The 15,944-nt window shown below is 42.0% G+C and overlaps 1 protein-coding gene across 1 annotated transcript in view; it reads right to left on the reverse strand.

Moving 5' to 3' along the window:
* Positions 1–15,944, reverse strand: part of EEFSEC (eukaryotic elongation factor, selenocysteine-tRNA-specific) — a 217,154-nt gene that overhangs the window by 84,981 nt on the left and 116,229 nt on the right. The window contains exon 5 of the mRNA XM_015426092.1: positions 14,212–14,853. Coding sequence (XP_015281578.1) covers positions 14,212–14,853 — 642 coding nt within the window. The remainder of the gene's footprint in view (positions 1–14,211; positions 14,854–15,944) is intronic.

The following is a 15,944-nucleotide window of genomic DNA, read 5'->3' on the forward strand; positions in this document are numbered from 1 at the left end:
AAAGAGTGTTTCAAAATCAAGCTTTGCAATGAAGTCACTAGTGGGTAACTTTGTAAAAATGAATCATTTAAGGACCAGGCCAATTATCCCCTATATCTCTTCAGTTCTATGTTCATAAGAGGGCTACTGAGGAAGAGGCTAGGAGGAAGGCTAAGGAGAACATGAAAAGTAACTGCATTACACCCTTAATCCTTCCATTTACATCCATGTATATGCTGCTTGGAGGCTCGTGATCCTCTAAGCAACTGTCAGGTCCAAGACTGTGGTCATGACGCACCAGGGTCCAATTTGGCTGAAATGCTTCCCTTGGCCTTAGCTAAAGAAGGTCAAGAGCTGAGCACCACCCTATTCCAGCCGCTGTCCCCTAGCTCTACTCCCATTTGATCTGGGAGCCAGAGCTGAATTATCCTCCTTTGCCTCCACCCTCAAGTCTTTTTAAGACCTAACCAAGTCTGAGACATGCCCAGTGACCTTCAACTACCCAGAAGCTCTTTGAAAGCACGGCCAAGTCCTTGAGGGACCAATAACGACTTCTGAGCAATCTCTCCTCGGCTGATCCCCTTGCTTGCTTCCAGGGTAGAGCTTCCAGACAGCTGATAGCTAGCTGTCAAAGAGCTGGTTCAGTGACTGGTTGACTCTGAGGGGCGAGATGCTACTGATTTCCTGACTAGTGTGTGGATCTTTAAAGGGTACATCTGTGGCCCCACTGGACCTGGTAGATGCCAGGCATGACAATGTGGGGTGCCAAGAAAGAGGGGGGATCTGGTGTTTTCCATGCCACCCCTTGACAAGCGGGCAACAATAATAAAAACAGTAATACAATTCAACAACAGCAACAGAGCAGAATCTTAAAAAAACCCACCATAACACATTGTGCTTATCCTTACTGGTAGAAAGACAGAATGATTAATTGATTTCATTTATAACTCACCTTTCTCACCAACACTCAGGACAGATTACAAAATTAAAGGCAATGCAATGCTATAATGCATACAGCAGATCAATGCAATAAAACTGGATTACAAAATTAATGACCAAAGAGTCAGTTCTTGCACCTACTACCAAAATAATATAAAATTGAATAAATGTGATGCAAAATTCTGTCTGATCAAGTGTTTTAGTAAAGCTTGTAATTTTCAAACCCCTGAAAGTCAACTCTTACTAGTGCACCAGCAATTTAGCTTCAGTCTCTTGATTTTGCCTTTAATCCCCTCTACCTTCTCAGAACATCTACTATGGGAATAACTATGCCTGCTAGCTGGACAGCCTTTTTGGATTTGGGTTCTCTCTTCCACTCTTCCCCCTCTCCTGGCCATAAAATGTGAAGTTTAAAAAACCTACTGCTGCAAAGATAACAGCGGATGCATACTCGTCTTCTGAGGCAGCAGACAGGGGCCTCGCAGTGAGGGCAGACTAATTTTATTAACTTCAGGGAAACTTCAAAAAGCTTAAGGGCTTTAATGCCAGACAGAGGCGACCCCAAAAGTCAGTTTAAGTGGTGCATAAACAAAGGATTAGGTCAAGAAAAAGCTGAAGGCTCCTTGCATTTCTTGTTTATATTGTCATATGACCTAGTGGGAGTGGAAGAGGGTTGCCTTTCTGACTTTAATCCTCCATGGTGTACAGTGGCGCTTCAGTTCACTGACCTACATTACAATAATATTTTTTTTAAATTTATGGGCAGAGGTGCAGCATCAAACTCACTTACGGAGTTTAAAAAAAGGGAAATGAAAATGGGAGGGGGGCCACAAATGTTTCTAACTAGTAAGTTCCCCCTCTCTTGCTTAGGCTGGATCAGCAGCTTAGAAAGGGATTTCAAGTTCAAATGGACAGTTTCTGTTGCTCTTGTTTTATGGCTTACATCAGAGGACACAATAGCACTGATTTTGATGAAAAATCCCCTCCCCCTTGCCTTTACTGTTTGCGGGGAGGGGGGGGAAATAGTACTGTATTAACACAGGTGAAGAGTCAGTCCCTCTCCCTCTCCCTTACACACACAAACTTTAATGCCGAGCACACAGTTTTAAAATCCTTTGATTTAAATATTATTTGCATTGCAGTATTATGTTTGCAGTACTGTAGCTACTTTTTGTGTGATGACATCCAGCACAAACTCACAGTTTAATTTCATTGGGAAAAATGTTCTTAAACAGAACCTCTTCCTCCTCGGAGACTCTAAAAGTCAATTCTAATTTTAGAATAAAGCAAACAGCAGTCAGTTTGTCAGCTTCTGAAACACCTCATTGCTCACAATGCTTCCCCCACCACACAACTTTCTTGGGCCAATGGGAGAACGAACTAAGTGGATGGGAAGGAAAATGAGAAGGAGACAATATAAAGGTTTTAAAAAGAAGAAATCTGTAAATAAGTTAAATATTAAAGATCTGCACAGCATAAATCAGGTTTATATTAAAGGGGATTCCACACAGTGCTGAGCCAATGCAGGAAATGGGTGAGAAATAAGGCTGTTGAACCAACAACAAACTTGGAATGGGTAATTTGCAGTTATTAACTTCAGCTGATTGAGTACTACAATGGGACATCTACAGTAGTAGGGACTGTCTTTGAAAACATGGAAAGCTTCAGCTGATGCAGAATTGTACATGGCTGGCAGAATATCACACCACTCCTTAATATTCTCCTTAACAGAACAGGTTCTAAATTTGCAATACAATTTATAGATATACAGCACTGTAAATGGGTAATGAATTTTCACACCTTGTAATCTAAGTATCAGGCAAAAGTCATTCAAACATACTTTCTTGGTGCACTACAACTTTCCTTCTTGCTATTTTAACAAGGAAAACAAAATTTCCCCATTAAAAGTTTTAAATGGCCTACACAGATTGGGAGATTATTACTTTAAGAGCAACTAAACATGTTTCAAAGTAACTATACAGACTTGGAGAAAAGTGGGGGAGGGTCTCACCCACACTTTGTGATGTAAACCAATCAAAATCTTACAAATCAGGGAAGCCTACTGTAAGAGAGCTTTCCTACTGTCTGTGCAAAATCAAGTTAATAACTGTACTAAAAAAAAATCTAACTTTCACCTCTTAGTGACAATCTTCGGTTCCCAGCAAAGATAGTTAGTGCCAGTGATTGGGCAGTCATTAATCTGTGAATAAGAAAAGGAGTTGGGCAGGGGAGGAGTTCGGTTTTGTTGTGTAGGTAAACAGGCACACCAAGTAAGATAGACTAGCATCTCTGACTCCTAAAAGAGTTGTGCCCTTTCAAACAGATGCCTTTAATGCCCAGCTGGTCAAGTCTTTGTAAATCATGACCAATATGGGATAGATTTATCACATCAATAAAACCTTAAATGAATTGTGCCTTGTACACACCCTATCACCTTAATCACTATTATATAGAACCTACCATTAGCAGAATGGCATGCATTCTGCCATTTCACAAGGAACCCATGGAGCTTGATACATGGGGCAGAATTCAACATGCTGAAAACCTCTTCTTCCTTTGAGAAAAAGTTTTTGCTCTTGAATCCACCAAAATAAGTTTTAAATTATATAAATAAAACCTAATGGAATCTGAAAATTCAGAAGACAGGTTGAGCAGGATTGCCAGCAGTAGGTACTGAAGCTATGCCTTCCCTCATGAGGTGCAGCAACAGAATAAAATTATGCAAAATGAGTAAATACAGGCAAATTTGCTTTTTTGGGGTATAATTTATACAAGACTTGACATTAAGCCTTTCTTAAGCAGGAATTTTAAATTTTAAGGCATTTTATCTATGATCCTGGCTGTGAATAACTTCGGGATAATACTCCAGAGTTGGCAAGTTCATATGGTTATAGTTTACTGCATGTATTATATCTCAGGCTGTAGTTTACTGAACTGCTTGCTGTTTGTATCTTGTTTGCATTGTGCTGATTTCAGATTTTTGTAATTCAGTTACTGCATTGTTCACATCATATTTTATACTGTCTCCTTTATCCCGTTGTTTATTCAAATCTGGTAATCATCTTTGAATCTCAGCAAGAAAGGCAGTCTATACATACAGTAAATAAATACTTATAGCGCCATCCTAAGCCAATTTACACCCTTCCAAGTACATTGAAGTCAATGGGCTTAGAATGGTGCATCTCTGTTTAGGACTGCACAGTTAGACAGGCACTTTCACTGGCTGCTCCCTCCATCTTCATTATACTCTTCTAACATAAGATCTAGCCTCACATACTTTCTGGAAGCAAGTATTGGAATTTACTCTTGGGGGGGGCAAAGCATAGACAGAGGAAGGAAGGAAGGAAGGAAGGAAGGAAGGAAGGAAGGAAGGAAGGAAGGATGGAAGGAAGGAAGGAAGGAAGGAAGGCAGCACAAAAAAGCCTTTTGGACCACTTCAATTCGATTAACACATTCATGGCCAACATGATTTTACAGTTGCTTTATAACAACTGAAGATCACACAATTTATATCTCAGGGGATGTTTAATGAACAGTCTTTTTATATCTCAACACAACGACGTATTGCTAAGAGAAAGTTGAGTAAGCCAGAGATGTATTAAGTTGTGACCCATGCTCTTTCACTTAAAAACCCCCAAAAACTGCAGTTAATGTTCGTTTGAAAAACAAATCTGAGAATCTCCAGGCTATGTTTCTGTAGCAGCACTGATGCATTAGCAATATGGCATTCTTCTGTTTTAATGTCTGGAATTTTTTCAAATCACTGAATATGCAAAACTTGCCATTTTTCCAGTAATTCTTATAAGTTACTTATGGGCTCCAATATACACATTCATTGATTAATTCAGAGTACAAACAGGAATACTGATTGTAATCTGCTTTGTCCTAGTAAGAAAGGTGGACTATAAATGAAAATAAATAACTGATGTACACGATCATATCAGAAATTCCTTTTTGAGTTGAGATCCAATCAATGTGCATGTGCCTACCTGAGGGAGGGGGAGAAAGATGTGAACTGAGAACTGTGGCAAATGTGTCACTTCTGAAAATAATTTTAGAAACCCTCCAAGTTAAACTGGAATGTAGGCAGAAGAAAACATGGGGCACAATGAGCCCATGGACTGGAAGAAATCCATTTATCCTTATCTTCTCCATAGAACGTGAGTTCTCTAATATATACTAGTGACTTCTGTCTGTAATCCTATTGCTTCTTTTCCCATGATCCCTTTGATTCACAAGACATGATTTTAGTTCAGTTGGGCTTTTGGGGGGGGGGGATCCAGCAAAATGAACAAATATTCAAATGTTCTTTCTTCAGGGGTTATCATTTCTCATGAAACAGCAAAAATAAAGTTACATTACATAGTTTTCTTTTTCCCCCAACTGAGCTTTGGTCAAAATTCTTGAATCCAAATGAAGCTCAAATTTTGTCCTCTGGCTTCTAAGCAACTGATTTGAAGATTTTACAAAAGCATAAGATCATTCTTATAACTAGCTACGTGCGCAATCAGTATTTTGTGTAGTAATAACATAGCATTATTTTTCTTTCAGAGTTTGGATTTATAGGTTTATTCTAACCATGCCTAGCTTGAGAAATCAGGAGTTCGCTTGCAGACAATCACTCAGGTTCAGACTTATTAATACGGTCAAGGTAAAGGTAAAGGTTTCCCTTGCTAGAAAGCCAGTCGAATTTGACTCTAGTGTTGCGGTGCTCATCTCCGTTTCAAAGCCGAAAAGCCAGTGCTGTCCGAAGACATTTCCGTGGTCATGTGGCCAGCATGACTAAACGCCAAAGCACATGGAACACTGTTACCTTCCCACTGAAGCAGTACCTATTTATCTACTTGCAATTTCTTGCTTTCGAACTGCTAGGTTGGCAAGAGCTGGGGCCAGAGATGGGAGCTTACTCCGTCATGCGGCACTCGGGTCTCAAACTGCTGAACTACTGACCTTCCAGCCTGCAGTTCAGCGTCTTAACCACTTGAGCCACTGCAGCTCCCCAATACGGTCAAAGACCAGCATAAATCATATATACACAGTCATGAGTAATAAAGTTAAATAGAAGAATACCCATATAGTAGAAAATAAAATTTAGATTTGATTAAAAATATCACAAATTAAACATTATGTTAAATTTAAGAACCACTGCGTAAGATAACTTTGGGAATTTTGCCAGCACCCACAAAAAACCTTGCTCAGGAAGCTGTAATTTGTGGATTCATGTCTGTAAGGAGCTTCCCAGTGATCTCAGAAACAAGGCAGTCCAGTGGCTTTCTAAGGAATGGAAATATGAACTTTGCATGAATTTCCTGGTAGAAACAACACTGAAACAAGACATGTTCAATAGATTCAACCATACCAGCTCCACATGGGCAAACCCTCTCAAGCGTAGGGGTCTTTCTATATCTCCCTCGACCACTGCAGAGGGGAGTGCTCCCCATCAAGCTAGAGAGAAAGTCCTGCGATGGGATGGTATCTCGAATGATGATAAATAAGCAGCTGGTACTACAACATATCTAGTATTCTCCAGTGCCAAAAAAACCTGGAGCACTATTAATAACATTCTGGCACTCAATGTCAAACACTCTTTGTTTTACCAGTGCTTTCACCTGGTCCAGTCCCATTACCAGGAGGGTCTGAGTGGACAAGTCTAACATTTGTGGTGGACCGCCGTTAACCAGGGAGATCGAAAACAGTCCCAGAGGATCATCAGTGTTAATCCTTGGGGAAGATAGTTTAACTTGAGCCATAGTATAATAGAGGCAAGATTTACTCTAGCCTCTATTTTGATCAATCCAGATTCTAGGCGCAAGTTTGTGTTAGAAACACAACTGGCAATCTAAACATCACTCTTAATTTTTTTGATTGAACTCTCTCTAGCGAGATAAAGGAGGAAGATGGTGGGCCTATTACTGTTTCATATGACAGCTGGGTTATAGTTTTAGCCTGAAAGAGCTTAAGTGCCACAGGAATGTATTGCCTTCCTTTTGGGTTAAATTTTTTTGAATGGCCTGAGCTGCTTTTTGTCCAATATCAGCCACAAAATCATGATGAGCTTTCCTAGTCCTTGACGAGAGTAATATCACCCCTAAATACCTAACGCTTCCCACCTGTTCCACCCTGTGGTCATTGATGCTCCAAATACTATTTTTTACTCTACTGCCAAAGGATATGATTTTAGTTCATTGATAATTGATCTCAAGTTGATTCTCATTACAATACAGGCTAAAGGTAATCAAACTCTTCTAAGCCTCACAGGGATTCTAGAAAGAAGAACCATATCATCGGCACTCAAGCCCTGGTTTGCTTAAAAAAATGTTGGTCTTGTTCTTTCCAAAACATAGACCCAAGAGGTACCCCTACCTCCACTGTGGTGACCACAGTGCTGGGGGACAAGCCTGGCTGTCCGCATTTGCATAGCATGTGAAACAACAGTTAAAACAATTGTACTTAATAAACCAACTCCAAACCAAGGTTTTAGAACTTGGTTTGATAAACCTTAACACATCATAGTTAGGGGAGTGGTCTATGTTCAATCACAGTAACCACAGTTAGTTTAAGGAAACCATGGGTTTTTACATGAATTTTCAGCAGAGCTATAGGGTTGCAGAGGATCCCAAAAATTGGGTAGTTCAGTAACTGACTAGGGGAAGAATCTGCAGAGTAATCCTGATTTCAGATGGGTTAGATTAGAGTAACTCTGCAAAGGACTGTACTGTAAATGACCTAGATCATAGGGAGCCGCAAGACAGAGCAGAAATTAATAAGATGCTCCAACTTAGATGCACCAGAACAATTCAGGGAACAATTCAGACAGTAAAGTCATTAAAAGATAATCTTTCCAACACCTCTGAGAAAAACAAATTACAATAATTTGTTAGGCACTGTAGTACACCTGCACTCTGCTTGTGGCACACTATCAGCCAGACTTGGCAGGCTGAAGTTACAGATTATTGTGGAAGGGGAGAAAGCTGTCCTTTCTTTTCTCTTCCTTCAGCATAGCTCAGGCCAGCTTCCTGACCTTTGTGGCTGTTAGTCTATGTATGTCCCATGACTCTGGGAATCAACTTTCCCAGGGCTGTGGGGAGAGGAGAGCAAACAAAGATCTGCAGTCCTTGCACCCATGGACTGATGGATCAAAAACTTTAACTATAGAAAAACACAAAGCAAATGGCAAAGACTTATTCTCTGCATCTCCCAAAGGCAAGTCTAGATCTAATGGGAGTCAGTTACAGAAGGGCAGATATCAGTAGAAGATTAGGAGAAACTTCCTAATGGTAAGAGCAGTTCAACAATGGAACCAGGTGGGACAGACATCTATCAGGGATGCTGTAAGTTTGGATTCCATGCAATAAACATGGGGTTGTAGTAGATAGCCAAAAAATGCCCTTTCAATTATATGTATGATCCCAGTGTGGTCCAGATTCTATTTTCAAATCTGATCACATAAACCTACTTCTATGTTTCCTTCATTTTCTTATAAGTAAATAATCTTATAAGCACTTTTATTAATAACAAGGCAGATACTCACTAAATGACTCCTACAGAACTTGAGAAAAATTATTAACAAGCATCCCTGTGCAAGTGAAAACTTTGCTTCATTGTACAGCTTAATCCAATAATATCCATAAAAAAGGTTATAGGCAATTTCTACCCACAAGCACTGCCAAACTGTGTCTAGTCAGCCAAAGCAAGTAATTTTATTGTTATTTAAAAAATAAAATATTAATTCTTTCCTTATGGCTGCCTTCAATGGTAAATTTTGTGACTAATTAACCAAAGCCAGGTTGATCCACATTTTGTCAATTACCATAACCTTCACTTTTCTGCCACTAACTTTTCATCTTCCATAGTTTTAAACAGGAATGGTATTTCAAATAAGAATGCCATTATCTCCACATTCCTAAGCTTTACAAAATTGCTCAATTGCAAACAGAACAGCAGCCAAAAAATAAATACATCTCTTGGGCTCCTATTTTAATGTGGATTTTAACCTGGGAAAGCATTGTGCCTTTTTATTCATCGAGTGCCCTCATTGCTTGTGTTATTATCACATTTAGCATGCCATTAGCAGCCAAGCACAACCAAGCAAACCTATGTTCTGACTTCAAAGCAGATGGAACATTAATTGTGGTAAAAGCAGGTTCTGCAAGGAAGCTCAGCTCAGTGCCAAATGCTGACACCGCGCACCAACCAGAATGTTCATGTGGCCGCTTATGTATCAGAATTTAAATGGGAAAAGAAAACCAAGGAAGAGCATTTTCATCAATTTTGCACCTCACAAGCAACATTAGCAGAACATTAGCAGTAATAGGCCCAACAAGAAATTCTGACAGACCTTGGTAATACCTCAGTGACAAGAAGCACTGAAAAAAAGAGAAACTGAATGTTTGCAGAAACCATAACACATGGTGATCTATGCTCATACTATTTTGAACCTGAAATGTTTAGAAAATGCAGAACATGGGAAACTGCTGGAAACATGTTAAAGCAAGCATATAAAACTGCCTCAACAAACAAATGTAGTATACAAACTATATTATTGAAGCAGCAATAAATGAAACTTAGGTGAACAGTTGCAGCCTGGGATCGGCATAGGGGTAGTACATAAATACCTAGTTTCTTTAACTGGGGCCAGATGAGCTGCATTGTTGCCCTTGTAAGCCGCCCTCAGCCGCTCGCGAGGAGGGCGGGGTAAAAATACTACTAAATAAATAAATAATAAATAAATAAATAAATAAATCCAAGGGCACTAAAAGAACTTGCAGATGTAATTTCTGAGCCTCTGTCCATTATTTTTGAGAATTCTTGGAGAACAGGTAAAGTGCCAGAAGATCGGAGGCAGGCAAATGTTGTCCCCATCTTCAAGGAGAGGAAAAAGGAGGATCCAGGTAACTACCAACCTGTCAGCTTGACATCTATACCTGGGAAAGTTTTAGAGCAAACCCTTCCAGCCTGTGACAGGTAGTGGGGCAGGTAGTGACAGGTAGTGGGGGCAGTGGAGAAGAACCCCTCTCCGACATGGGTGCTGTGTAATGCCAGGTCCATAAATAATAAGACCTCTGTTCTCCAAAATTTCATCATGGATCAGGACGTGGACCTGGCGTGCATGACCGAGACCTGGGTGCGAGATGGGGAGACAGTAGCGCTTTCCCAGATGGGTGACAGGTAGTGGGGCAGTGGAGAAGAACCCCTCTCCGACATGGGTGCTGTGTAATGCCAGGTCCATAAATAATAAGACCTCTGTTCTCCAAAATTTCATCATGGATCAGGACGTGGACCTGGCGTGCATGACCGAGACCTGGGTGCGAGATGGGGAGACAGTAGCGCTTTCCCAGATGGCTCCCCCAGGTTTCTCAGTCCTCCACCAATCCCGGACAAAGGGGCGGGGGGGGAGTGGCTTTGTTCGTTCGGGAGGCTTACTCCTTCAGGGCCCTCCCGGACGCGAGGATCTCGGGCATTGAGTGTACTGGCTTTGTGTGGGAAGCTGGGGAGAGTTTGGCTGTCTGGCTAGTGTACCCTCCGCCCAACGCACCGGCAAGCAGCCTGCCATCTCTGGTGGAGGCCGTGTCGGGCTGGGCGCTGGAGCACCCCAGGCTGTTGGTTTTGGGGGACTTCAATGTCCATGCTGATGACGCGACCTCCACCCGATCATTGGACCTGGCCTCATCCATGGCGGTGCTGGGATTCTCCCAATGTGTAACAGTTCCTGCGCATCAAGCCGGTCACACGCTCGATTTGATCTTCACGGCGGGGATTACAGTGGACCGGATTACTGCTTCGGCAGTTCCATGGTCGGACCACTACGCCCTGAGAACCCGAGTAAACGTGTCACCCCAACCCTGGACCCTGAGTGGTTTCAGATGGTTTCAGATGGCTCTCCGGGATACACTGCCCCCCGGTGACTCGTTAGATGAGCTAGTGGGGAGTTGGAACGACCGACTCTCTACAGCCATCGAGGAGATCGCACCTAGACGTCCTTTGCGTCCTCGATCTAGGCTGTCGCCCTGGTATAACCCGGGGCTATGGCTGATGAAGCGAGGGCTTAGATGACTAGAGAGACAGTGGTGGCGAGCCCGTGATGAAGCGTCAAGAGCATCCTATCAAATGTTTATGAAGTCGTATGAGATGGCAGTCAAAGTCGCAAAGAAGGAATTCTACGCGGCTGAGATTGCATCTGCAACCTCGCGCCCAGCACAATTATTTAGAACGATTCGGTCACTAACTACTCTACCACAGAGCAGACAAAATGTTAAGGAATTGGACATTGGCTGTGAGGCATTTGCGAGACATTTTGCAGATAAAGTCTTGTCGCTCCGTCGTGACCTTCCGGTCACATTTGAGACAGTATGTAAACTCAAGGCTCCTAGCACGTCTTCTGGTCCCATTCTGGATTGTTTCAGCCCTCTCGGCCTAGAGGAGGTTGACAGATTGATCTCAACTGTGCGCCCAACTACTTGCAGCATTTAATACCCCAGACCAATCATGATAGCACTTTATGGTTCGCCGCCATGCTTATGTTGTACTGTGTGTAAAATTGTGATTTTACTGTTATTGTTATAGACTGTTTTAGATGTATCGTTTTACTGGTTTTAATGTTGTAAGCCACCCTGAGCGGGCTTCGGCGGGAGGGCAGGATAAAAATCTAATAAATAATAATAATAATTTAAAAAAAGACAGTCGAGCATTTAGAAAGGATGGCTGTGACTACTAAGAACCAGCATGGGTTTCTCAAGAACAAGTCATGCCAGACTAACCTGCTGGATCAGGGGAATGGTTTATCTTGATTTCAATAAGGTTTTTGATAAGGTTCCACATAATATTCTTATTGACAAATTGGGAAAAAGGGGTTTGGATCCTATGACTGTTAGGTGGATTTGTAACTGGTTGACAGATTGCACCCAAAGACTGCTTGTTAATGGTTCCTCATCTTCTTGGAGAGGGGTGACAAGTGGAGTGCCTCAAGGATCTGTCCTGGGACCTGTTTTGTTCAACATCTTTATCAAGGATTTGGATGAAAGGATAGAGGAAATGCTTATTAAATCTGCAGATAATACTAAATTGAGAGGGAAAGAAATATGGTAGAAGACAGAGTCAGGATACAGGATGATCTTGACAGGCTGGAAAACAGGCTAAAACAAATAAAATGAATTTCAATGGGGATAAATGTAAAGTTCTGCATTTAGGTAAGAAAAATCAAATGCATAATTATAGGAAAGGGAAGACTTGTCTTGGCAGTAGTATGTGCGAAAAGAATCTGGGGGTCTTCGTAGACCATACAGTAGCTAAAAAGGCAAATGCGATTTTGGGCTGTATCAACAGAAGTACAGTGTCCAGATCACGCGAAGCAATGGTACCACTTTACTCTGCTCTGGTTAAACCTCACCTAGAGTATCGTGTTCAGTTTGGGGCACCACAATTTAAAGATACAGACAAACTGGAATGTGTCCAGAAGAGGGAAACTAAGATGGTGAGGGGTCTGGAGACCAAGTCCTATGAGGAAAGGTTGAAAAAGCTGGGTATGTTTAGACTGGAGAGGAGTCGACTGAGAGGTGATATGATAACCATCTTCAAGTACTTGAAGGGCTGTCATATAGAGGATGGTATGGAGTTGTTTTCTATTGCCCCAGAAGGGCAGACCAGAACCAACGGGTTGAAATTAAATCAGAAGAGTTTTCAGCTAAACATTAGGAAGAACTTCCTGACAGAGCAGCTCCTCAGTGGAACAGGCTTCCTTGGGAGGTGGTGGGTTCTTCTTCTTTGGAGGTTTTCAAACAGAGGCTAGATGGCCATCTGACAGCAATGCTGATTGTGTGAACGTAGGCAGTTCATGAGAGGGAGGGCAGGAAGGGTCGCCTCAGTGCTTAGTTCTTGTGGCTTTTTCTTACAAGCCCAGGGAAATGCTGATTGCCACTTTGGGGTCAGGAAGCAATTTTTCTTCAGGCCAGTTTGACCAGGGATCCTGGAGGGGTTTTTTTGTCATCTTCTGGGCATGGAACAGTGGTCACTGTGGGTGTGGAGGGGGAGGTATTTGTGAATTTCCTGCATTGTGCAGGGGGTTAGACTAGATGACCCTGAAGATCCCTTCCAACTCTATGATTCTATGTATCAAGAGGGCTCAGCAGCCCTCAATCCACCCAGCAGATCATTTCCATCTCTGTGGAGGGGCAGTTTCATATTTAAGGGACTGAACTGTCATCATCATGCATAATTTGGTTGCCTGGAGTTGCATTGCCTAGAGTTACATGGTTTGAAGTTGATTTATTAACTACAGATGGTCTATGGTTTGCATGATGCATGAATGTAGATACTCTGGCTTCATTCTGGCTTGTTCCCCAGTGATGAAGTCTATCACAATGCTGACAGGGAAACCAGGTGAGGCTCTGCGGGGGAAGTGGGGTTAAGAGTGAGGACAATGAAGCCAGCATTTGTCAAGGCAATCCAGGATTTGAACAATCATCTGCAAACTAAATCCTGGTTTCACAAACAGTTAAAATAAATCATGGTTTTATACTGATCCTGAACTGAGCAAGAAAGGAGACAGAAGAAAGCAATCTAGATTTATCACACTTGATACAGATGCCAGTGAAGTGGGAAACACCAATCTGTTTGGCATAACTGTGGCTGTATCCTATATTTCTGTATATAATATATACAAATAAAATCTTATATACAGTAAAAGTTTTGTCATTCAACACCTGATCAACCAGAATGCTCAGTTAAATGGCATTGCCAAGGTGACAAGCTCCTCCCTTTCAGCCACCATACCCCTCTGTCTTCAGGCAAGCATGCCCCACTACCACCTCTCCTGCCAACCAGCTTTATATCTCTGACCTTTGCTGGGTCAGGCTGCCTGGCGCTCTTGGGAGCCAGCTCTGCCCAAGGGCTCCTTGGTAGCTGGCCCACTTGTATGCATGCTGCATAGGACAGCTCTGTGGCTCAGGGGAACAGTACTGCTAGGCATGGAGACTGTCACTGAGATGCTCCCAATAGAGCAGGATTTGACTGATCCAGATTGCTCTGGGTAAGACAGAGCAACGAAACCAGCAACCCCATTCCTCATGAGTGCTGGACAAGAAAACTTTCACTAAACATCCATACACATATACAAAAATCACTGCCCACAGCACATGATTACAGTATAGGGAAGTACTTCCTATATCACAGCTGGTCCAACGTTGGTTGAACTGCTTAAATCCCCCTTCTCTTAGGTTCCCCTCATAGCTTCCTTTTGTCTTATTAAAGCTTTTTTTTTTTTTTTTACAGTTCAGCATCCTTACGGGATGAACTTACCCGTTCTACTTGTCCATCCTTATGTTTCAGCTTGTAAACTTTCAGCTTTGGAAGACACGTTTCTATATAATTTTTGTCTTCCATCCCTTCCAGCAGTATCCCATGAAATGCCAATCTGCATGTGTTTGCATGAATATCTGTATCCAGCTTCGAACCAATTACAAGACACAACTTAGGACAAGTAACTGGTTTTTCAAACTCCAGTAAGGCCCACTGTTGTTTTGGGAGCTGTCTTTCCCCAGTTTGGTCATTCTCCTTGTTTTCCTCTGACGGTTTTGAGTCTTTGGAAAGATACTCCTCTTGATAAAGATATTCTTTTTTAAAATCAAAATCGTTCTCCAGGGGTTCTTTGTTGAAGTCATCTGGAGCCGGGCTGAAGAACATTACTCTTCCCATAACAGTTTCATGACCAACCGTGATGTGAAACTTTGCTTTGGTCTGAAGAGTGCCTCGGAAATATGGGATTTTGCTTAAAGAGATTATAGCAGCATGAATTGTCTGAAGAGATTCAGGTGTACATATGAGACCACGTTCCAATAGCTTTGGATCAAACTGGGTGACACAGATGCCTACCCTGTCACCCTGCATGGCATATGTCACTGGAGTATGGAACATCTGCATGGACTTGACTTTCTTCGTCACCTATTTATAGGGAGGAAACATAAGAATATTAGCCATATCCATATTATTAATTCAACTGCTGTCATCTTTAGACATCTTTAGTGGTGTTCTTTTCTTTCCGTTTCTTCTGATGTCCCATATAGGGATGGGCACAAACCTAAAAAGGGAGGTTCAGTTCAGGGAGGTTCAGACCCATGAACTGAACCCCAAACCAAACGGACCCAAACAGGCTTGGCCCAAACCAAACTGGTCTGGCAAGTTTGGTTCCCCCTTTTTCCTGGCCATGGCTTGCCATGCCTGGGAGAAAGTGGGCAGGGACCACCGTGGAAGGGACTTCCCTTTCACCTTTCTCCAAGCTGTGGCTCGCTGAGGCCAGGAGAAAGGGGGCAGGGATTGCCCAGGAAGGGTTAAAAAGGCTGCCAGCCATTTAAACCTAACAGCTGACTGCTGGATCCGCTGAGCTGTTAGGTTTAAATAGCTGTGATCCATTTATCTCTTCAGTTTTGCTCCCTCCTTCCCCAAACATCAGTTCCCGATCTCTGAACCAGCCTAAGTCCATGCTGAATTTTGGCTCATGAGCCAGTTTGTGCCCATCCCAAGTCCCATATGCATTTGCCACAGTTTCTTAGGCTGGCCTACAACTTATTCTGATGGTAAGGACAGCTTCTCACAATGAAATCTTGAGAAATGCAAGGATGTCTCAAAATACTGCAGGGTGCTTAATATCTGCACTTAACAATAGCTATTAACACATTAAAACAGTCCATAGAGCATGTTTAAGATTTATTTAAATTTTGTTTTTCTCCCAGTCAACAGGAAAACATATGACATACTAAATCCTCTTCATATTTTCTAAAATACAGAAAACAAAATAAGTATTTGACCATCTGGCTGCCTCTCATCCTATGTACTTCCATCCCCCTATTGTCTCAGTTCTCTTATGTCAAGTCTGCTATTTCTTAAAAGTTTGACGTTTATGAAAAGTAAGCTCTAATTCTGACCAATTTGCAACCAAGAAGGCTTTATCATAATGGGCTGGTTGTGCTCAAAGCTATACCCACTGTTCATGGATATAGTCTATTTACTATCATCCACGTTATATGAGGAAATGT

Source organism: Gekko japonicus, unplaced genomic scaffold (genome assembly GCF_001447785.1).
Source record: "Gekko japonicus isolate JY-2015 unplaced genomic scaffold, Gekko_japonicus_V1.1 scaffold69, whole genome shotgun sequence".
NCBI lineage: Eukaryota > Metazoa > Chordata > Lepidosauria > Squamata > Gekkonidae > Gekko > Gekko japonicus.